The 22,850-nt window shown below is 38.3% G+C and overlaps 2 protein-coding genes and 1 pseudogene across 2 annotated transcripts; 1 reads left to right on the top strand and 2 right to left on the bottom strand.

The window, feature by feature from the left end:
• The first annotated feature begins 2,479 nt into the window (after positions 1–2,479).
• LOC116206174 (beta-glucuronosyltransferase GlcAT14A) lies at positions 2,480–6,212 on the top strand. The gene is made up of 4 exons (XM_031538969.1): positions 2,480–3,165; positions 3,676–3,751; positions 3,846–3,961; positions 5,547–6,212. The coding sequence occupies exons 1-4, from the start codon at positions 2,676–2,678 to the stop codon at positions 6,062–6,064; spliced, it is 1,200 nt and encodes a 399-aa protein (XP_031394829.1). The 5' UTR covers positions 2,480–2,675; the 3' UTR covers positions 6,065–6,212.
• Positions 6,213–7,731: 1,519 nt separating this feature from the next.
• Positions 7,732–10,213, bottom strand: LOC116203182 (myosin-17-like). The gene is made up of 4 exons (XM_031534846.1): positions 10,123–10,213; positions 9,943–10,041; positions 9,611–9,814; positions 7,732–8,552 (listed from the first exon to the last, which is right to left on the bottom strand). The coding sequence occupies exons 1-4, from the start codon at positions 10,123–10,125 to the stop codon at positions 8,439–8,441; spliced, it is 420 nt and encodes a 139-aa protein (XP_031390706.1). The 5' UTR covers positions 10,126–10,213; the 3' UTR covers positions 7,732–8,438.
• A 3,907-nt stretch (positions 10,214–14,120) lies between these two features.
• LOC116203294 lies at positions 14,121–15,598 on the bottom strand (annotated as a pseudogene).
• Positions 15,599–22,850: the final 7,252 nt, after the last annotated feature.

Below are 22,850 nucleotides of genomic sequence, written 5' to 3'. Positions count from 1 at the left end.
AGTTCCTTTAACAAACCGTTGGTAGGCTGGTGGCTATGCTATTGGCTGGGCCTTACCTTCCAAGTAAGGCACCAAAGTGGGGAGGGAGGTCTCTAATTCCACATACTTGCCAAAGGTTTTGCTTCCTTTTATGAAAGCTCTTGCTGTTTTCATTTTCAATTCTTCTTTTTTGGGAAAAATGCTTGCAGAAATAAATTAATTTTACAACTTATAGAAAAAAAGAAATTTAATTTAAAATTGATAAAAGGAATTAATTTGTGTCAGAACTGTAATTTGAAAATCGGGTAATAATTCTGACTGAAATATATATATAAATCAACGATTTGGATGCCTTGGATACTTCAAATCAGCTGTACTTAGAACAAGCTTCACAGAATACTAACAAAACAATACATACATACATTCGTTCTACACGTAACCAGTTGGTAGGTCCTTTAATTTATAAGGGTTAGATTCTTATCGGCTTCGAATTTAATATGGCATACAAATCCTATTCACATTGTCCATGAGTACTCATGGATCGAAGGTGAAAATCAAGCTTCAAGGACATAAACATGCCACCTCCCTATTCAATCGTTTTGTCGAGCAGAATAAGCAAACCCATATAAAGAAATTAAGGAAGTTTATTTAGATAAATACTATCCAATAATGTTTCATACTAGAGAAAAAGCTTGCGCTTTGCCGTGGATAAATTTTATGAAGTAATTATTGTGAGATTTTAAGATGTCATAACCGCTTAATGTAAATATTAATCTTGTTTTATATATCTATTATACTCCCCTCATGTGTGGGCTGGATTAATTTGGAATTAATTGGGGGCAGGGGGAGGCAGAAGCATGTGCAACGTATCGAACTTGCTCTCTGATACTATATTTTAAGATGTCACAACCTCCTAATCTAAAAGTGTAATCTTAATAGATATGACGTGGTTTATATATCTATTACTCAATAATTATACCTCAAACTTACGTTTATAATACAATTTGATTTGAATTATTATAATTTTCACCTCTTATTATATTTGTAATATAATTTCACAAATATTTATTTATAATTTTACTCATTATATTTGTATTAATGGCATACATTGTTCATCTTGTAAAATTATTTTGGTGCTCTAATATTTATATTCCCATAATTTAACTTCTCTTTCATGATTATTGCAAAAATATAACTTTACGATGGAAAGAACTTAATTAATATAACTTTATTATACATAACTGTGTCCAATTTTATCTCTATATTTGAACTGAAAGATTTTGTCTAAAAAAAGATAAAATTATAAATGTAATATTAGAGGTATGAGGTAACATCAAGCTTTTAGGAGTTAAATTGAGGGAAAAAATGTAAGAAATTGAAAACAATATCAATGATTAGAGAGTAAATTATATAAAAAAATATAGATATTTGATAAAAGCATTGCCATTAAAAATTAATAAAAAAGGTGTCTTTTCATTTTCAATAAGATCACAGCCGTGTCCAGTAATATACTTATTTAACGTAACCTTTATAACTAATATGTCAGACTACCTCCAGTGGGAGGGACTATATGACTCTTTAAAGTGGGTGCAATTTTGACTACATAGGTACCATATAGGCGAGAGACATCCTTAAGAAAAAGAGAGTTGAAATTTCAATATTCGCTTCTTATCTCACAATTTTAATTTTAAAAAAGAAAATGAAAATGGGTAAAATAAATGGGATCTGCGGGCGCAATGCGACAGCCACGGATTGGTCTCTCAAATGAGAGATGGCTATCTCGTTTGAGAGACGCGCCATGTGGGCGTGAGAGATGCGACGAGGCTTGCAGCTGGAGACAGTCTTAACAAGTTTGAAATGGATTAATTTTGACCACTTGCGCATTATGGAGGCTCCAGGGTTGATGGTCAGGAAAGATATGAGGGGATAACTATTATACATCGACCTAAGCCCTCATCCGTAAGTCCATAGACAATTTATTACTACCATAAGTAGATTCAACTATAAACGTGAAAATTTTTCTCTCTTATTAGCTCCCAAGTGCCCAACAGTACTTGAACTCTTAATGCTTGAAACACTAGCGCGTTATCGACCGAAGTACTTGGTTTCCATGGTTATATACCATCACTTCGACAAATGGACCCCGTTCCCCTTCTTCTAATCTGCTTCTTCCCTCATTTATTTTGTTGATCCAATTGATTTCCATTCTTTTAACTCGAAACTTGGAACTCAAGTAGTCGTATTCCTTCTCTCACTTGAATTGTTTGGGACCTTTTTTTTACCATTAATATGTTGCTATCTTAGCTTATAAATTGATTCGGGTAGTTCGGTGCTTAGGTTATTAATTTGAGTTTTATGAACAGAGAAGAATACCTGATTAGGAGAATTTTATTCTTTAACGGGCAAAGCAGACTCGGGCTTAAATTAGTCGAGCTCAATTAGACTCTCAAATATCACGTGGTCACCTCGAAAAAATAACATATACTATGCAAGAAAAAATAAAGGAAGGAGAGCATAAAGCAAAGCATTTTCTTTACTCGCCAAAATCTAAGGAAGCTTCCCTTCCCCCCATCGACAGCCATTTCACCTCTTCCTCTCCGCTCTCTCCTCTCCGCACCTTCTTTCTCCTCTGAACTCTGTAAATCATTCGTTCTTCTGCTGAGCTCTCTAATGTCCGATCCCAAGCCACGATAACAATGGGCATCAAACTCTTCACAGTCTCCTTCATCCTCACCTCCACCCTCATCTTCTTCCTCCTCGTCCCCTCCAAGCTCAGAACTCCAATCCCCAGATTCCGGCCACCCGCCGTCCCCCTCAACCTCCGCGGCCCCAACTCCTCCTACCCGGTCACCTTCGCCTACCTCATCTCCGCCTCCCGGGGCGACCTCGTGAAGCTCACCCGCCTCCTCCGTGCCCTCTACCACCCCGGCAACTTCTACCTCGTCCACCTCGAGCTGGGCGCCCCCGAGTCGGAGCGCGCCGAGCTCGCGAAGTTCGTTTCCCGGGACCCCGTCTTGGGTTCTGCCGGCAACGTCTGGGTCGTCGGGAAGCCTAACCTCGTCACGTACCGCGGGCCCACCATGCTGGGGACGACCCTCCACGTCATGGCCATGCTCCTCCGCACCTGCCGCTGGGACTGGTTCATCAACCTCAGCGCCTCCGATTACCCTCTCGTCACTCAAGATGGTATGGTGAGTGCGAAGTTTGAATCTCTTTAATCATATTTGTATCTGGAAATCAGTTTCCTGGAAAACTGTTTTCCGCTCTGTTTCTCGATTGATCGACATTGGATTCAATTTGATTGAGCTTTTACAATCAGACGGTTGTGGTCTTCGGCAACTTAATTTTCAATCCTTTAGGCCCATTCATCCATTAACTGCACCCAACTGTACCGAACCACCGAAGATTCCACCGTTTTCCAGGAAAACATTGCCCCTTTTTTCGGGAAAATGTTGCCATTTTTCTTAACGAATTTAGTTTGAAATCGACTAAGAATGACTTGCTTCTTATGGGCATCTTTCTAATTACCTGAAATAAAATTTGACTGAAAAAAGGCTGCATTTTTCTCATTTTTTCCCGGAATATTGGAAGTGGAAAGAATCATGAACAATTTTTCCTTTTTTTAATTTCAATAGCCAAACATGTTTCATCAATGTCTGATGATCTCTTCTTTCGGGTATAATCCGCTGGTTCCAGATCTGATTCACGCCTTCTCCGATGTGCCAAAAGACGTAAACTTCATACAGCACACGAGCCGTTTGGGTTGGAAACTGTAAGAAACAATTTTTCTTCTTTTAAAAAAAATTCTTTGGCAATATATATGTAATTTTTCGTGGAAATTTATGTTTTTATTTGGTGAAATTCAGGAATAATCGGGGGAAGCCCATCATCATAGATCCTGCACTGTACAGCCAAAACAAATCAGAACTGTGGTGGGTGATTAAGCAGCGGGCATTGCCTACTGCCTTCAAGCTCTACACAGGTAACCCTTTTTCTTTTCTTTTTTTTTTTTCCTTTTTCTCTATTTTTTTTATTTCCAATTTCTGAAATTAACTTTTTGAGTAGCAGTGGCACGTGAATTTCTGAAGCCACAACCCGCCCACGTAGTAAATAAATAATCACAAGAAAAGATGATAACTTGATAAACAAATAAATGTCGGTGGGGGGACCTTTTATATGTTTCTTGGTAAATAATAAATCCATCAATTTCATCGACCCTAAATGATGCTCCATCCCAACTTGTCGAGTTTTTAACCCGAACGGCCTTGTAGGCGAGCTTAGGGCTGTTAAAGGTCGCGACTGAAAGCGTAAGAGATTTCCCGATTTGCTCTTTCCGAGCCTGTTGTTTTGTTAGGTCTATTTCTCAAGCTCGGGCAGTTGTTCTTTTTACATAATGCACGTGTAGAATGACGAAATGGTTGTGATCATTAATCGAAAGAAAAATGGTTGGAGTTAGGTGAGCTGTCGAATTTGGTGAATCAGTTTGAAAGTCAATTTATTCCATGTGGATGCGATGTACTTTTGGGAAATAAACCATAATATAATCAAAGCTGACACATATATATATATATATATATTCAAATTTTTGTTGCTTATATTACACATATAAAAGTTTAGTGATTAAGGTAATTTAAAAATGAGATTTATCGGTTGGTGAGTTTAACAATAATCATAATATGAATAATCAGTGGTTTGGATCTATGGGACCAGCTTTTTAATTATGTCCTGGTTTTATTCTTTAGCTCCTATGTTGTCTTGGTCATTTCATAAATATGTTTGATCTTTTGGAATTTTGGTTGCTCGAGAGGGCCAAGATTGAAATTTCGATTATGATGCCGTGTTTTCCCCTAAATTTTCCATAAATTGTTCTGTTCTGGGTGCTAGGCGTTGTTCTTTTACGAGCTCGTCGACCGTTTCGTTAGTTATGTTTGCTATGCAGTTTTGGGATTCGGGTTCTGGGGTATAGTCCTTGTTCCTGTGGATGCTTGTTAAGTAGGTGGGGGTTCATTGTCATTAGTTTGGTACCAAATCCATTAATAGAACCACTACCTAGATTCATCTTGACAATCCATGTATCCCGGCATCCATTCTTTGTTTCCCATACCAAACACTTTCTAATCTCCTTTCGTGATTTCGCAAGATAATCGACTAAACAGGTTGATTCCGGAGAATGGCTCATAGCTTTTGTGGGACCATTGGCAATCAATGGCTTTGATTGTTCCGACCCTCGACCTCTCTTTTCCAATGACATGGTCTAAGGAAAAGAAAGCCCGGTTTGTCTTAAACTGATAATTAACTCGAACAGCCGAAGAAGGGCTTTCATGTGCATTGTGATTGAGCATTTTTGTGATTAGATAATGATATCTTGGTTTTTTTTTCCCGCCTATTCACCAGGGCAAATGCTATTATTTTAACTGGTTTAACCGATTTTATCAGAGCTGAACTCATCAAGTTACTGCATTAACATGGAATGTTGCGTTTGTTTAATGGCTAGAAAATGCACATTTATCTGCTCAGAGTGATCTTGATTGTCTCCCGAATTTCCCTGCCTTGAATGGCACTAACAGGTTCAGCGTGGACGATACTTTCCCGATCCTTCGCAGAGTACTGTGTAGTTGGGTGGGACAACCTCCCGAGAACCCTCCTCCTTTACTACACCAACTTTGTCTCCACGCCGGAAGGCTACTTCCAGACAGTCATCTGCAACTCTGACGATTTCAAGAACGCCACCGCGAACCACGACCTCCATTACATCACCTGGGACAACCCCCCGAAGCAGCATCCTCGGTACCTTGGCCTGAGGGACTACAAGAGAATGGTCCAGAGTAACCGCCCCTTTGCTCGGAAGTTCAGGCGGAACGACCCTGTTCTTGACAGGATCGACCGTGACCTCCTGAAGAGACGACGCAAAGAGTTCAGTTTCGGGGGATGGTGCTCCGGTGGAGTGACGGACCGGAGGACATGCTCCAACTTTCAGGGAATGGACTACGGGAGTCTAAGGCCCGGGCCCGGGGCGAGGCGACTGAGGTACTTACTGTCGAGACTTCTTTCGCCGAGGAATTTCACTAGGAGGCAGTGCAAATGAATGAGCGATTCCTTTTCCAATTTTTTGACCTTATACGAGTAAAGAGAAAAGGAGAATTACTGTATTGCAATGGCTAATATGCGACGTGGTAAAAATGGTATTGATTGCGTGAAGGCTAATCATAAATTTAGGGGATTTCAGTGAGTTATCCGCTGATATATTCGGCTACCAAGCAGCAACAATGTCCGTCTTCTTTGTCGAACACGAGCTCAAAGGGAGCTTGCACGATACTGCCGGCCATCTAGTTTCTTATTGCTGAAGGATCGGCATTGTAAAACTGGAAGGACAACCTGTTCACCGAGTCTTTCCTGCATTATTCCGAGATCTCTAGGAGTCACAGGAAGGAGAGGGTATATAACTCGGTGAAGAAACTTAATATATAATATGAGGGAGTAGAGATATCGAAGCGTGATAGACATAAGGCTAAATTACTATTTTGATAGATTAAGTTGCAAAGATTAGAACATGATCTACAAATACCAATTTGAAAAAATGCACACGTACATATATATATATATATACACACACACATACATACATACAGATATCTAAATCAGTTCTAGAAATGATATATACTAATACAAACTCATTCAAGTATTCCATTGCTCAGGTTATAAGATAGTAATGTACGTTTGATGCTCGCTGCCATATCGAAGGTTTTCATTGAAGTTGGGCGGAGCGGCTAGTTCATAGTGCCAAGATATTTGTCCCATACCTGAAAAAGAACGTATATATCTTTTTTTGATGTGTACTATAATATCTAAAAATTTAATGGGTTTTAACTAATCCAGTTAGGACTGGATCAGTTTTCTAAGAGATAAAATTCTACTAATCAAGGTTTTTTTTTTATTCATAATACTCGAACTCGAGACATCGCTTAAGGGAATAAGCGTTAAACCGCTTGAACCAACTCATGTTAATAAGAACACATATGTCTTCGTTAGCTCATAATGTGACTATACTAAATTAATACCGAATAAAATCATCAATTTCAATAAATAGATTGAGAGTCTCCGGCTGTTTCTGAGAAAAGAAAATCTCATGTAATGACGAAAAACCAATAGTTGATTGAATCATTTTCAATACTTAAAAGTAACGGGGATTTATGGCGCGCTCTCTCTCTCTCTGCCTCTTCCCCCTCCCCACCGCCTTCCCCTGGGGAAGCTCATGAAATCCCGAAGGAAGAGGCTGATGAAATTCACAGGAGTACCAAATGCATCAAGGAGACTACCCTGGAGAAGGTTCCGTGCCCCACGACAGATCAGAATCCAAATTCTGATGATGCCATAGCTGCAACCCACAAAGAAAAGCTTGCCGGAGTTATCCCCGGCGCCTACGAGGAAGCATTTGGAATTGAGAAACATTATGACGATGACACCGACGATGATATCGAACTGGAAGATGATGATGGAGCTCCGAGACTTCTCCTCACGAGAGCGGAGAAACTGGAACTCCGAGCACCATGGAGAAACTCCCTCATCCTCAACTCTATGGGAAGCCATTACAGCACAGTTTTTCGTCCAGAAGCTTGGAAACCTATGGGGACCAACTGGGTGATTGGACATAATGGATATTGGAAAAGGTTACTACACTGCTACTTTTCATAACGGAGCTGATAGGAGTCGGTTGCTCCGAGATGGACCTCGGTTCCTTCATTACAGATTCCTAACAATCAGGCTTGGGGAACTGAATTTCCAACCTTCTAAAGCTGTTGAATCCACGGTGGCTGTGAAGATTGGAACAATCCAACTTGTAATTCATTGAAAATAGTCGGGACTAAATAGACCATATGGTCTTACAAGAGAAGGAAACTAATTAGTGCTATATAACCAGTATCTATGACTACCAATTATATTACAATATTCCTATTATACAATGATAAAATCCGAACTATCCACAATACTCCTCCTCAAGTTGGAGCATGAGAATCACGAATGTCCAACTTGGAAAGAATAAAACGGAAGTGATCTCGACCCAATGCCTTTGTGAAGATATTCGCCAACTGAAGTCTCGTAGGCAGATGGTCGGTAGTCACAAGTCCTGTCTTGATATGTTCACGAACAAAATGACAATCGATCTCAATGTGCTTCGTTTGCTCATGAAAAACAGGATTAGCTGCAATGTGTAGCGCAGTTTGATTATCACAAAATAGACGAGTCGGTGAAGTCATCTGTACCCCAAGGGAAGAGAGAAGACTACGCAACCAGACGATCTCGCTAACAGTTGCCGCCATTGCTCGATACTCTGCTTCAGCAGATGAGCGAGAGATTGTTGTATGTTTCTTCGTCTTCCATGAAACGGGGCACCCTCCAAGCATAATGAAGTATCCCGTAATAGAACGACGGGTCAGGGGGCAACTTGCCCAATCTAAATCTCAAAATGCTTCAAGTTCGAGGCATGTCGAGCGTAGAAAAATCCCTTGACCGGGAGATTGCTTCAAGTAGTGAAGAACCCGCATAGCTGCATCCCAATGATCCTGGCGAGGCTCCTCCAGAAATTGCACCAAAATGTGAAGGGAATAGCCGATTTCTAGCATCGTGATAGTCAGATAGATAAATCTCCTAATCAAACGTCTGTACTTGCTCGGATTCGATAGCAAGTCACTAGAGCTTGTGGAGAGTCGATGACGCTGCTCTATAGGGAATGGTGATGGTCGCGATGCCAACATACCACACTCAATCAAGTTGTCAAAGACATATTTTCGTTGACTAAGAAAAAGGTCAGAGCTCAGTCTAGTGACTTCAATGCTAAGAAAATACTTCAAAGGCCCCAAGTCCTTTATATGGAAGCATTCATCCAGATATCCCTTAAAAGAATCACAGTGCCTAGAATTGTTGCCTACTATGATCAAATCATCGACATAAACTAGTACGCCAAGGAAAATGTTACCTTGATTAAAGGTAAAGAGTGAATCATGGTTGTTAGAATCGCGATTCGAATCGTAGAATCATACGATTCTACGATTCAATAGGGGGTCTCTGATTCCGATTCAACAAAATGAATCGAGATGGTTCAATCGGGCCTGAATCGTGCGTTTAATCGCTGAATCGTAGAATCGGCCCGATTCTGTGATTCTAGATTCAGGCCCGAGTTAGCCCAAACCAGGGCCCAGAAGCCCTTTTTTTATTTTCCCCCTTCCCACCCCAACCCCCCTCTCCTTCTTCCCAGCGGATTTTCCAGTTAACCCTAATTTCTTCCATCGTTGATCCTTCTAATCCGAGCTTGTCGTTCGACCATTGCCCCTAAATCTTCGAGTTTTGACGAGTTTTGCCCTATATCTCTCATCCACTCGCTTCTTCCGACGAGCTAGCTTGTCCGAGACTCGGATTGTATCGATTTTGTATCTGTGGTCTGTACTCTGTAGACTCTGTATCGATTTGCATGTTGTCTGCAAAATTTGCATAATAATCCGAGACTCCGATTGTATCGATTTTGTTTTAGCTACTATAGATCAGGCATGCATCATTTCAATCATGCCAATCAGGTTGCGACAAAAGCTCTAATACCACGAGGCAATATTCTCAGGAGCCCAGAATTAGTAAATACCTTCAAGCTCTCAATTTCTGCCGTTAGCGTGTCTTCCACCATTACTGGAGTCTCCTTTATGACTGGAGGTGCTTCTTCGATAGCTTTTTGAGCTGCTTCTCTTTCTTTGACTATGTTTGCATTTGCTTCCTCCAATTGCTTCTGCAATGCAAGCAAAGCATCCTGGAACTTAGCAGCTTCCTGTGCCTTCTCTTCCAAATCAGTCTGAAGTCCAAAAACAGATAAAGGTCAGAAAATATCCTCCAACTAGTGCCCCATTGAGACAGAGAGAATAATCTATGAGAAAAGAATCATCTGATAAACAGTAATTTTTCTAGGTTTAGAGTTATTACCCTCAATCTCTTCTCAAACTGCAAACACCAAGAAAGTTCTTCGACACGCTTCTCTAATTTGTCCTTAGCTTCTTTAAGGGCCCCTGTCTCCCTTGCAGCCTAGATGGATTTGATTATAAGTTACAATTTGTTTACAACTTAAGGAAAATATTTTCAAACATCAGCAACAAGATGACAAACCATTTTCAGTTTTCTACGCTCTCTGCGAGCAACTCTACGCCTCCAACCACACTGAGTAATAAGCGCAGCCTTCTGAAGATGTTGGTAGTATGAAGACTCTTGGACCTTGAATTTCGATAATTTGTAACGATATTTTCTGTTTTTATAACTTATTATTGATTTGTTGGTTTGTGATTTTTATTTGAATGAACAATGATTGATTTTTTTTACTTAGGAAAGTATGCTATATATATATATATATAGGTTGTGTTTTTAATTACAGGTAGAATTTTACGATTCACGATTCGAATCGCGATTCACGATTCTACGACCCTCGACTGATTCTAAGTAGAGTCGCGATTCTGACAACCTTGGAGTGAATGATCTGCACCTGATTGAGTGAAACCATACCGTCAAAGAGTATCGGCGAACTTTGAGAACCAATTCCTTGAGGCCTGATGAAGTCCATATAAAGATTTGCAAAGCCAGCAAACATTGCTGCCCTTCGATATAGAGAAACCCGGAGGCAATTCCATGTATACTTCCTCTTCCAAGTCTCCATGTAGAAATACATTATTCACGTCCATTTGGTGAATGATCCACCCCTTTGTCACTGCTATTGTCAATAGACATCGTACAGTTACCAACTTGGCCACTGGTGTAAAAGTCTCATGAAAATCAATTTCCTTGACCTGGGTATTCAATATTTAACCCATTCTGGTCCAGCCCGATTTGCGAATCCGGCCAAATCAAGAAGAATGACAAATCCGGGTATTGGAGGGGAGTTAGAATTGCAAATCCGGGCCCAAAGTGCAACCAAACGCGTGCTATTGATTTCGGGCGGAATTGGGCCGTATTAGGATTGCTGTTCCGCCCAACCAAACGGGCCCTCAGTGTGAGAGGCCATCAATAAGACATGTTCATGGATAAATCTCAACGAGATATCTCGGGCCGACTAGAGGTGTTATCCCGTATTTGCTCCTTTTCGCTCCTCTCTTTCCCGGTCACAGCCACCATCAAGAATATGTCAGCGGAAGAGCTCCATATTACTCCACCCGTCGACTTCCTTCTGGTCCTCCAACACTATTTCTATAACAGTTACATTTCGTCCATCCTTGCCACCTCGTCGTGCATGATTGCCTCCTTGCATCGCTTTAGTATCTTGATGCTCTCTTCGTCATCCCAGTTGCATAGTAGGTGTTAACCCGTGTATTGCTCGAAAATTGTGACATAAATATGAAATTCAAAAAAGAGTGTGACGTAATGACGCACGCTCTCCCCTATCAACTAAAAGGTTAATGATTCAATACTCGTGGCATGGGACTACTCGTTGCTCTATATTAATTATTAGGATTTTTATTTTATTGTATTAAATTTATGGGCTTTCCTTTTTAACATAAAAGAAAAATAACATACTTATAAAAGATTAATAACACTTAAATAATTAATGACCATTTGTTCTTCTTTTTAAGAGAAATTGGCCGCTTGCCTGAATAATGACAGCATTTTGGATAATGAGAAGTGGGCGGTGGTGGCTGGCTTGAAGCGAGCCAGAGGCATCCCAATTAAGGTCGATGCCCAATTAATGACAGCTTGTTATAGTCATTACTCTAGAACCATACATTGGCGCGTCCCACGGGTGATGTTTTGGTGTGTTAAAGTAATGATATTGGAAAGATGTGACATGGGTTTTAGTTTTTCTGCTAAGAAGGGCCCGCGCGATACTAAAAATAACATTGTTATATAATCGAAATGTGAGAAAATATATTGGTAATATTGAAGAGAAAATATTAACAAATTAATAGTGTAATTTATATTAAAATAGATAGAGCAGTCTAATTTCGTAAGCATCTTAATTTAATGAAAATATAGATGTGAAAGAAAAAGAAATGAGAAATTTAATCAAACGATATTATAAGATAAGTTTAAAGGTAAAGGCGTATACCGAAATTTTAAAATAGTGTTTAAATAATTTGTACATGGAAGGGCAAGAATTATGTGTATATATATGTTAGAGGTCTAATTAATTTTATAAAATTTTAAACAAAAATTTTTGATATATTAATAAACCATATCTATTTATATTATACATAAAATTGCCACAATTTATTTATAAATAACATTTAAGTTTAGCTAATTCTTTCGAAAAGCATACATGAATATAGGAGAATAGACTCATATCTATTTTAAAAGTATATGGAATAAAAAAAGGACATAAATGTAGACATCTATCTTTTATATCTTTAATCTATAACCCTTATAAAATAGCGAAGCTCATTTGCTTGTTTCTCAATTTTTCATTATTTTTAAGATACCCTTGGTGGTTACACATTATTACAATTTAGTGTCTTTTCAAACAGAGATCTTCACGTTCTGTTACGTTCCCGCGCCTTCAGCGCTTTTACGGAGAGTGCCTTCTTGTAATCGAATGGACAACCAGAGCTCCGACATTTCATAACTCAATCCGCCTTTTTTTTTTTTGTTCTCGTCAGTGTCCATCTTTTGGTTTTAATTGCCTAGTCGGTATTCGTTCCTTTTATGTATTAGCTTTTGTGTCCTGCTTTAAGGACTTTGGCAGTTTTACTGGAGACACCACAATGTGATATCTTGAAAACAAGGGGCATACTAAGATTACTACATACTTTTTGTTCTTTTCGCTAGTTTACTGTTATCATCGATGGAACAAGGAGCATTTTTCGTCTCATTCCTTTCCTCTTCCCTCCCCCCCTCGGAGTGGCGTCCGAGCAGTTTGTTGACTTGGGAAATGGTAGACAATTGAGGTCAAGGACATACTATCGATGCTCAGCCAGGATGAATTTCACAAGACAATGCAGGCAACAGCGGAGTAATCCATTATTCTGGCTCTTTTCTTGCTTAGTATTACATATTGATGGAAGAATGTCGTCTGGAAAGGCGTAAACATCTAAAAAATGAGATTTTCCATTCCATCACCATCTTCACTCAATACCGAGTGACCCGATATATGTTTCGTTTTGTCTTGTGGGAGTGGTGGGCTACTAGCTTCACTGTTTTCTTCTTTTCAAACCTATGGAACAAATTCTGACTTCCGATGCAGATAGTACATCGCAGTTTCTAGTTCATCAGATCGAGAACAATTTCTGCAAGTGTTAAATTTGACTGGACTGGAAAGTTCTTGCCTTTTGTCCTGAACAATTTTGCACTTGTTAACAATATGACACATATCCCCCGAAATTTGAGCTTCTATCCTTGATGTTTCATTAACTTATAATTCATGTTTGCTGTAGTATAACAAGATCAAAGTTATTGTCTCCGCGCATTTATCGTGATGGAAACTAAACTTGGAGATAACACTTCACGCCTACAATGTTTTCTTGCAGATGCTTTATTTTCAGAGGACAGAGGAGAAAAGTTCGTTGAGCAAGTAACGGATAAATCTGCCAAAATCGTACTTCTCCCTCAGGAACTGCTATTTTGGTTTCACTTTAGCAGACTTCCCGCACATGGAATGGAGTAGAGCTCAGACCAGGCAACAAGCTTTTCGGTTTAACCTTTGTTGACAGAATTACCTATTGTTGACTGCTCAGATTGTTCCTTCAAAGAGAGAAAATGCTCCAGCACTCAACCCTCCACGTTGCTGCATCCTTGTCTCCTCCAGCATGAGAGGCCGGGGAGCTGCACCTGAAATGTAGAGTTTACTTGTTATTCTTGTTGCTCGATTTTCAACAAATGCTAGTGCCAATTCTTGGTGATGCCTCTCTGGTGGTTGTATTTCGCTTCAGTAGAACTCGAGAGATTTGTGTATGTACTTGCACAATTGCATGCAGAAAGGTTGAATTTGTTGCCTCCACTAAATCTCTTAATGTTCTGCGTGTAGTGCTTGATGAAAGGTTCGGATTTCGTAATTCCTAATTGAATAGAGCATTGAGCTCGGGGACATCATTGCTCATAGTATAGTAATCGGAAGGACAGTCACGGCCATGAAATGACGAAGAAACTGCCTAGTAAAGGAGGATATTTGGTATTAATTGCCCCATTCATTTCAATGCACAATAGAAATGCCACAAACATAGCAATTAACATAGCACAAACTTAGAACATAAATATTAGATAAGTACATATGCCTAGATGTCATAGCTAGACCTGTTTATGGATAAACCTCAATGAGACATCTAGGACCAACTAGAGGTGTGATTCCATACTTGCGGAACCCTGCATCGAGAAAGAGCTTAGCCCATTCCTTTTTGCGCCTCTCTCTCCCGGTTACAACCGCCATCATCATCATGTCAAACAAGAGGCCCATTTCACTACAAGCCTTGTTCTCCTTCTCATCCAACACTATATCGATCACAATCACCTTTCCTCCATCCTTGCCATTGCTCGTGATCGCATCCTTGCATCGCTTTAGTATCTTCACGCCCTCTTCATCATTCCAGTCGTGTAGTATCCACTGCAGAAACCACATAAGTTATTTCTGCTGGATAGAAAAACCGTCAAGGCTATGGCTATAATATCCTTATGGGCTACAACTGCTACACTGACCGGATCCATGTGGACCGTCCAGTTTGCGTAATGCCAACGATCATAGAAGACACAATGTCGAAAAGTCTATTCTCCATGTCCGATAAGAAGAAAAACAAGAGAGAAAATATAATACCTTAAGTAGGATGATATCAGCAGGAGGAATAGAGTCGAACATATCTCCAGCCAAAAATTTTAATGTCTTGGTGCCTTCCAGGCCACAGACCACATGAGGAAGGTCGAGCACGGTGACCTCCAAGTGAGTGAATGTGTCGGCAATTCTCCTGGCTAGGAGACCCGTCCCTCCCCCAACATCCACCACAGAGGAGGACAGCTCGAAAGATATCCTGCATTTGTCGATGATCTCACTCACTAATAATGAAGTGTCGCTCGCCATGCATTCATTCATGATAAGGTTGTAGTGGGGTTCACGAGCGAAGTGGTCCCAATATGCCCTCCCATGTTGCATCTCAAAGGGAGTTACGGGGCTATCGCTGTGGAACCACTTGCTCAGGCCATTGAATGTTTGTACAATAATTGGGTGCACCACGTTGGCCACGAGGGTGCATGCTTTTGTTTGAGCGGTCTCCCTTCAGGAGGAGCTGCGACAGAGGGGTGAGAATGTAACCTTCCGGTCTTTCCTCTTCTTCGCCTCCGTCGTCACGTGGTTGCTGATCAGTCTGGAGAGCGAAGAAGCCGGAATGAGTGAGCATCCTCATGAGGCGGCAGAGGAACCCGGCTCTAGCCTGGGGTATACCCAAGGCAGAGACCAAGTCAGGGAGAGTCATGGGACACCCGTGATCGTGGATGACATCCGGGATGCCGAGTTCGACGGCACACTTTAGGGACATGGAGTTTATGTAGCTGAGTGTTTGGTTCCACACAAGAACTTGTGCTTGGCATTCCCTCAAGTCACTAGTCTTCTCTCCGTTAGTCGATTCCATAGCAACTAGCAGGAAGGTCGAGTTTTACTTGCTGTATTGATTCGTGTGGGTATAAATAGAACACAAATTCCTGTAATGAATTTTCTTTTTAATTTATTATGATTTAAGCTGAAACATGTTTTTAAGGCTAAGATTTACTATTTTCGTCCTTTGAGTAGAGAAAAGTAATATTATAGATGTACATTTCTTCTAATATATAATTTGTATTGTACATTCGTCAAATCGTGTTAGAAAATATGGCCGCCACAATAATTTAGTTTTACCTTATTGCTATTCGCCTATACAAGATATATGCAATGGGCATTATATTATGTATACCCAAATAATGGTAGCATTTTAGAGCCCTTATTCCTTACATTGTTTAATTGGGGGTGGCTATGGAGGGTTACAAAAATTTCTATATAAATTTGTATAGAAACTCTCATAATCCTCGACTTGATCATGCCGAAAATTCTTAAAATAATCCCTGCAACTGTAGTTGACTCGTGCTGAAAAATCCTCTTATTCCTCTCCAGCCAAATATATATATGATAAACATAAGAGGTCCACGGCAGCTTAAGTATGATCACGTATTAGATAAGATATGGTAAGGTGAGTACACGTTATTGTTTGAGGAAATAATTTGAATTTTGCAAAGTTTAGCGGGCATCATAAAACACGTGAATATTGATTACATTGGTCAGTGGTACGTTGCTGACTATTGAATTGTTCTTGATCGTTGGAGAAAGGTGATCCATGATATAAACATGCAATGATACAAAATTTTCCAATTAAAGGTTTAACAGCTATTTTTTTGGCGTAAATCTTGGAATTCATAACTTCAATTTGACTATAACTAATCCAGTTAAGTCGGGTCGACCCACTAAGGGGTAAAACTCTCCCATAATGGATTTTCTCCATTCACAAGACTCGAACTCGAGACCTTACTTAAGGGGAACAAACGTCAAACCAATTGGACCGATCTACATTAGTTTAATAGCTATTTTAATGGTTGTAATTAGACTATAAAAATTTAGCCTGACAACCGCAGTGATTGATATTATGGAATATTGATTTTCCAAGTGATTATATTGTGGACTAGTCCATATCTTATGACTAGCATAGATGAAGCCCATAGCTTATAGGAGATTTTTTATTGGGTAAATAAAAGTCATTCCATATCTAAAAGGAATTTCAACCTTATATTTCAATGGTGGAGATTGAAATTATGGAAAATTGATTTTCCAAGTGATAATGTTGTAGCCTATTCCATGACTTATGACTAGCACAGATGATGTTGGTAAATAAAAAAGTCATTCCTAACGTCTATCTATGGAACTCATAAGGGTTCCATAGATAGACCCTCATTCGGCATAATAAGGTAAAGACCCTTAATGCCACAATTTATCACATTCTCTTTGCCTTAGGTAAAAAATCCGAAGCAATCTAACGGTAATAGGTCCCTAATTATGAAAATTTAAAGAGAAAATCTTTCTTTATCAATAATAAGAGAGATACATGGTCACTATATTCATATGATCTTGAGTAGGAGACTTATGGGCTTTCGAGGGTTATAAAATTTTGAACTTTCATATAAGCTAGGATCTGTTAAAATTCCCTCAGTTATTAACGTTTCGACTTTTGTAAGTTAAGAGACTTTTGAGATTTCATTAATGATGTAGCACTATAATATTGTACCATTTATTGAAATTTCAAAGGTTGAGACTCGAAGGGTCACTCAATTAGATTCTAGATTCATCCTATGTAGTATCATATGATGTTTCGCTCTAGCTTTTATATATGTATAGATGTGAAAGTACTAATCCTCTTTTTGTACGTTTTTGTCATCGGGACAAATTGTCATGGTAAAATCCCCTTCCTCTTCAATAGTTTTTATGGGGACGGGGGCGGAGAGCGAGAGTCAGAAATGAGAAAGACAACTGAGACTTTTCAATTTTGAATTGGTTTGTTGGAGAAAGGTGATCCATGTGCATGTTACGAAAATTCTAAGATACAAATTCTAAGTTATGGCTTGTTTTTGCAGATGTGATTTTAAAATCACAACTTTAACCTAATTATATCTATAACAGAATAAAATAATTAATATAAAATCAAAGAGTGGGTCCCATTTATATCACTTTTTTTCACAACAAAACAAAATAATTCATACAAAGTCAAAGAGTGAACCCCATTTATATCACTTTTTTTTAAAATCAAAATATAATTTTAAAATCTTATTTCGAAACCAAACGCAACAACTCTTTATTAAATATTTCAATGGCTGGAATTTGACTTAAAAAACTTCACCTTGAGCCGTAATAGACTGAAATTACAGAAATTTGATTTCCCAACTGATTGTGTCGTAGACGATTCCATGTACTAGCACAGATGAAGACTATTCCAATAACGATGTGCTGCTACCTTTGGCCCATTTGAGCCGACGTTAATGTCGATTGGATACTCATCGATTGGCGCTTCTTTCACCTTCAATGGTTTTTCATATGGGGCAGAGAGAAAGAATCAGAGAAGACCGACGATTGAGGCTTTTCAATTTTGCACTGCTCATCTTTTCCATAATTTCTTGGACATTTGCTCCCACGTGAAAATTTTGATTTGCAGGTCGATTTCGTCCGAATTGTCAGGTAAAGGTCTATTATCATACGCATCGGCCGCAGCACGCATTGCATACATGAATTTCAGAGTTGTTTTCCCTATCATCTTCAAGGTCGATAAACCTATACGTACTTCGTATTGAAAGCAGACAGTTTGGTTTTATTCCCTATCATATCAGAGTTGGTATTCTAACCTCATCATTAGCCAAGGCTTCAGTTGCATCTCAATTTCAAGATGCTATTATAAAAATAACCTGGGACACAATGTTCACGCCAATAACAAAAGCTATGCATTCTACCAAATAGACATTACAAACATTGTAAATTGTTAGCGAGAGCCGAAGAAGATAAAATCATGTTAACAAGCAATTAGTTACTCTACTCTTATGAAAAATGCAAACGGGGCCGGCCCAAGCTATAGGCGAGTAAAGCCTTCGCTTGAGGTCCCGGGACCACGAAGCCGTTTATGTTAGTCTGTTTAGGGCATCAATTTTTGACCCAGTAAGGCCTATATATATGACTCATGGTCCTAAATATCTTAGACAAAATATGTCATTCATAGTTCATACAACACGTATAATAAATCTAACAACCTAATTTATCTCACACTTTCCAATAATTGCTTATTTATTTCTTTAATCTCCCTCAATTACTTCCTCGTAACTCCTCTAACGTTAAGATTGGTGTTTTGGAAAGATTACACAATTAGTTGTTTTCTAAATAAATAATCAATCCAACAATGATCGAATTAATAAATATTAACAGCAAACTAAACTTATTCATTTTGTACGTCCAAATTAATTTACTCATTCTAATTGGTCCAGATTTTCGCTTATTCATTCAATTAATTCATCCAAGATCCATATTGATTTTCAATTCAAGTCCAACGACTATTTTGATATCATTGGAAAAACCAATTTTGTTCCTTTATTTTTTCACTCTAATTTTCTAAATTGTTATGGGCATAAAAAGTTACACAAAATTGAATATAATAATTTAATTAGGAATTTTCCATCTTGCTTAGAGGAAAAAGTAATTTTGGATCTCAAAAAGTTAAATAATAAAATTTTCATAAAAGTTTAGATTAATCTGTCTAAATAAATAAAAGGCGCATTCTTACAGATTCGCTTTAGGCCCCAATTTCCCTTGGGCCGCCCCTGAATTCAAATAACATATATACTAAGATATAGCAATCATGTAGTATATATTTTTGTATATATGCGAAGATCGATAAATATCGTCGTGTAAGGAAATGTGTTGGAAAAAATATATTAAATCGAAAGATGATGCGTAAAATGAATTTTCAAATATTCTATTTATGGGATGTTGAAACATTGAATTTGAAAAAATCACATATCTCGAGGGATTCAATTTAGTAATCGAGAAAACTTGTCAATAAACCTCATAAATTGAATGTACAAAATGTATTCTCGATATTCTACATACATGGATTAGAGACAATGTACTTACGAAATATTAATGTAAAAATGGACAAATATCATGAATTTTTGATTTAGAATTAAAATTTTCAACTAGCCAAAAGAACAATTAGTCATGAACTGACGGGACGTTTGGTTAGGGGAATACGCCAGGAACGGAACTGCAATTCTAGGCGGATTTGTAACACACCATATTCCCTCTCACCACTTAATTAATTGGTACATTATCCCGTGGAGTTTTGAGCTTGAAGAACGATATAGCTCCATTGCTTGCTCTGCTCCATCCTCAGATGAATATGAACCCAGTGATTTCACTACTCTCGAATTTAATTTAATTCAACCGATGGATGAAATAATAAAGGTTCACACTACGAACAAGTTAGAAGGTAATAAATTCTAAATTTGCCAAATAATCATGAAAACTAAAAGGGGGAATAAAAAAAACGAACTCTGCACTTTTTCTATTTTTGTACGAGCTGTTTTCTTTTATATGGAAATAGACCAGCTTTCGATTTGTTATTACGTATGGCAATTTATCAGTTGAAATTAATAGAATTTGCGAGCGTGGCACTGGATGGTGCCACATAGCACATGGATATTGACTGAGTGGATTCTAAGAGGGTTTTATTTTCAGTGCTGAATCTCAGCAACCTAAAAAAAGGAAAGAAAATAAACAATAAGCATAAGCGGGGTACATTGACCCCAACAATGTCGCCCGAGAGTAGCGTTGTTCCTTTAGTTTTTCACTCTAATTTTCTAAATTGTTATGGGCATAAAAAAGTTAGACAATTTGATTATAATTATTTAATTAGTAATTTTTCATCTTACTTAGAGGAAAAAGTAATTTTAGATCTCAAAAAGTTAAATAATAAAAATTTCATAAAAGTTTATATTAATCTGTCTAAATAAATAAAAGGTCCATTCTTACGTTTTCGCTTTAGACCCCAATTTCCCTTGGGCTGCCCCTAGCAATCACGTAGTATATATTTTTGTATATATGCGAAGATTGATAAATATCGTCTTGTAAAGAAGGGTGTTGGAAAAAATATATTGAATCAAAAGATGATGCGTAAAATGAATTTTCAAATATTCTATTTATGGGATGCTGAAACATTGAATTTGGAAAATAAAAATCACATATCTCGAGGGGTTCAATTTAGTAATTGAGAAAACTTGTCGATATCCCTCTTACATTGAATGTAGAAAATGTATTCTCGATATTCTACATACATGGATTGGAGAGAATGTACTTACGAAATTTTAATGTAAAAATGAACAAATATCGCGAATCTCTGATTTAGAATTAAATTTTCTAAGCATCTGAAAGAACGATCAATCATGAACTGACGGGACGTTTGGTTGGGGGAACATGTTAGGAATGGAACTACAATTCCGGGCGGATTTCTATTCCTAAGCTTGGTTTCCATTTAAGAGGTAGAATTGTAATTCCAGTTCCCCCTCCATTACCCCAAAATCCGAATTTGCAAATCCCTCCCACATTAGACTCTCGATTCTGAGTCGAAGAGGAATTGACTTGTCTAAACAACCCTCCACCTCAGCCATCTCTGAGTAGTGTTGCTACTGGAGTTGCCGCTGTCAATGCCCCTTCACCTTCACGTTTGGACGTCCGGTCGCCCCCACTGGGCTGCTCTCAGCACGGCGAGGCTAGATCCAGCCTAGTCGGTGCTATATCCTGTCGGCACAAGGGAGATTTGGCCCTGGGGAGGCGCGCAGCAAACCCTTGGCACGCCATCCTCCCTAGGCTAAGCCCATAGAGCCTCTGTGGATTTCGCCATTGGTCCAAACAACCTCGAGATGAGATTGCCCTAAGCTCTCGAGCCCAGGGTTAGTCCCCTTGGTCGTCGGGGAGGCTCGGCTTGGGGAGGATGGCGCGCCTAGGGTTTATCGCGCTCCTCCCCAAGGCCAAATCTCCCTCGTGCCAGCGATAATTGGCGACGACGAGGCCATATCTGGTGTCGCCGTGACGAGACTGGCACGGGGAGATTGGTCGGACGTCCCATAGGTGATGGCATGGGGCGGCGGCGGCGACGAATCTGTTAGGAGAGGTCGGATGTTCTACAGTTAAGGGTATTTTTGCCTTTCAAGATCTTTATTATTATATTTCGTGCTAATTTCAAAGTCCAACCAAACAAAGGTTTTGAATCAGAATCTCAATTTTATTTCCCTCCAATTTTGTTCTTGGTCAATTAAAATCCCCTCCAATTCCATTATACCGAACCAAACGTCATGTGAGAGCTTGCTAATGGAATTCTCACACATCGCAGCTCAGTTTTTATATATTATAATATGGTAAATTGCACTGGTGGTCCAAAATGTTTTACAAATGTTTCTTTATGGTCCAAAAAGTTTTTTTCGCTACATGATGGTACAAAATGTTTCAAAGTTGTTTCATGATGGTACAAACCGTCAATTGGCTCCAACGCCGTTAACATTTTGCTGACGTGGCGCGTCCTATGTGTCACTTTTGTTACGTGGAACCAATCATAGTGCGCCATGTCATTTAAGAAAAAATAAAATTTTTAAAAGTCCAAAAAAAATACAAAAAATAATTAAAAAAATACAAAAAAGAGTAAAAATTTTGAAAAAAAAATATTTTAAAATTTTGAAAAATTCAAAATTATTTTTAAAAATTTTAATTATTTTTAATTATTTTTAAAAAAATACAAAAAATAATTAAAAAATACAAAAAAAGAGTAAAAATTTAGAAAAAAAAAAAAAAATTATTTTAAAATTTTGACAATTTTAAAATTATTTTTAAAAATTTTAAAATTTAAAATTTTTAAAATTTTTAAAATAATTTTTTTATTTTAAAAAAAATTAAAAATAATTTTATAAAATATTAAAATTATTTTTAATTTAATATTAAAATTATTTTTAAAATTTTTAGAATTATTTTAAATTTTTCGGCCACGTCAGCGAGGAGATGACACGTAGTAGCCACGTCAGCGTCGGCTTGACGGCGTCAAGCTCGAATTGACGGTTTGTACCATCATGAAACAACTTTGAAACATTTTGTACCATCATGTACCGAAAAAAACTTTTTGAACCATAATGAAACATTTGTAAAATATTTTGGATCACCAGTACAATTTACTATATTATAATAGAATAGATGAGAAAGGAATCATGGATAAACTTCAATGACAGATCGTAAACCCAAAAATAGGATGCATCACGTAATCGCTAAAACCGGCATCCGCGAAGAGCTTGGTGTACTCCTCTTTGTTTCTTTCGAATCTCGCGACGTTTATCAT

This window comes from Punica granatum, chromosome 4, assembly GCF_007655135.1.
Source record: "Punica granatum isolate Tunisia-2019 chromosome 4, ASM765513v2, whole genome shotgun sequence".
Taxonomy (NCBI): domain Eukaryota; kingdom Viridiplantae; phylum Streptophyta; class Magnoliopsida; order Myrtales; family Lythraceae; genus Punica; species Punica granatum.
The sequence above is the reverse complement of the archived record's forward strand: the minus strand, read 5'-3'. Positions and strand labels throughout refer to the sequence as shown.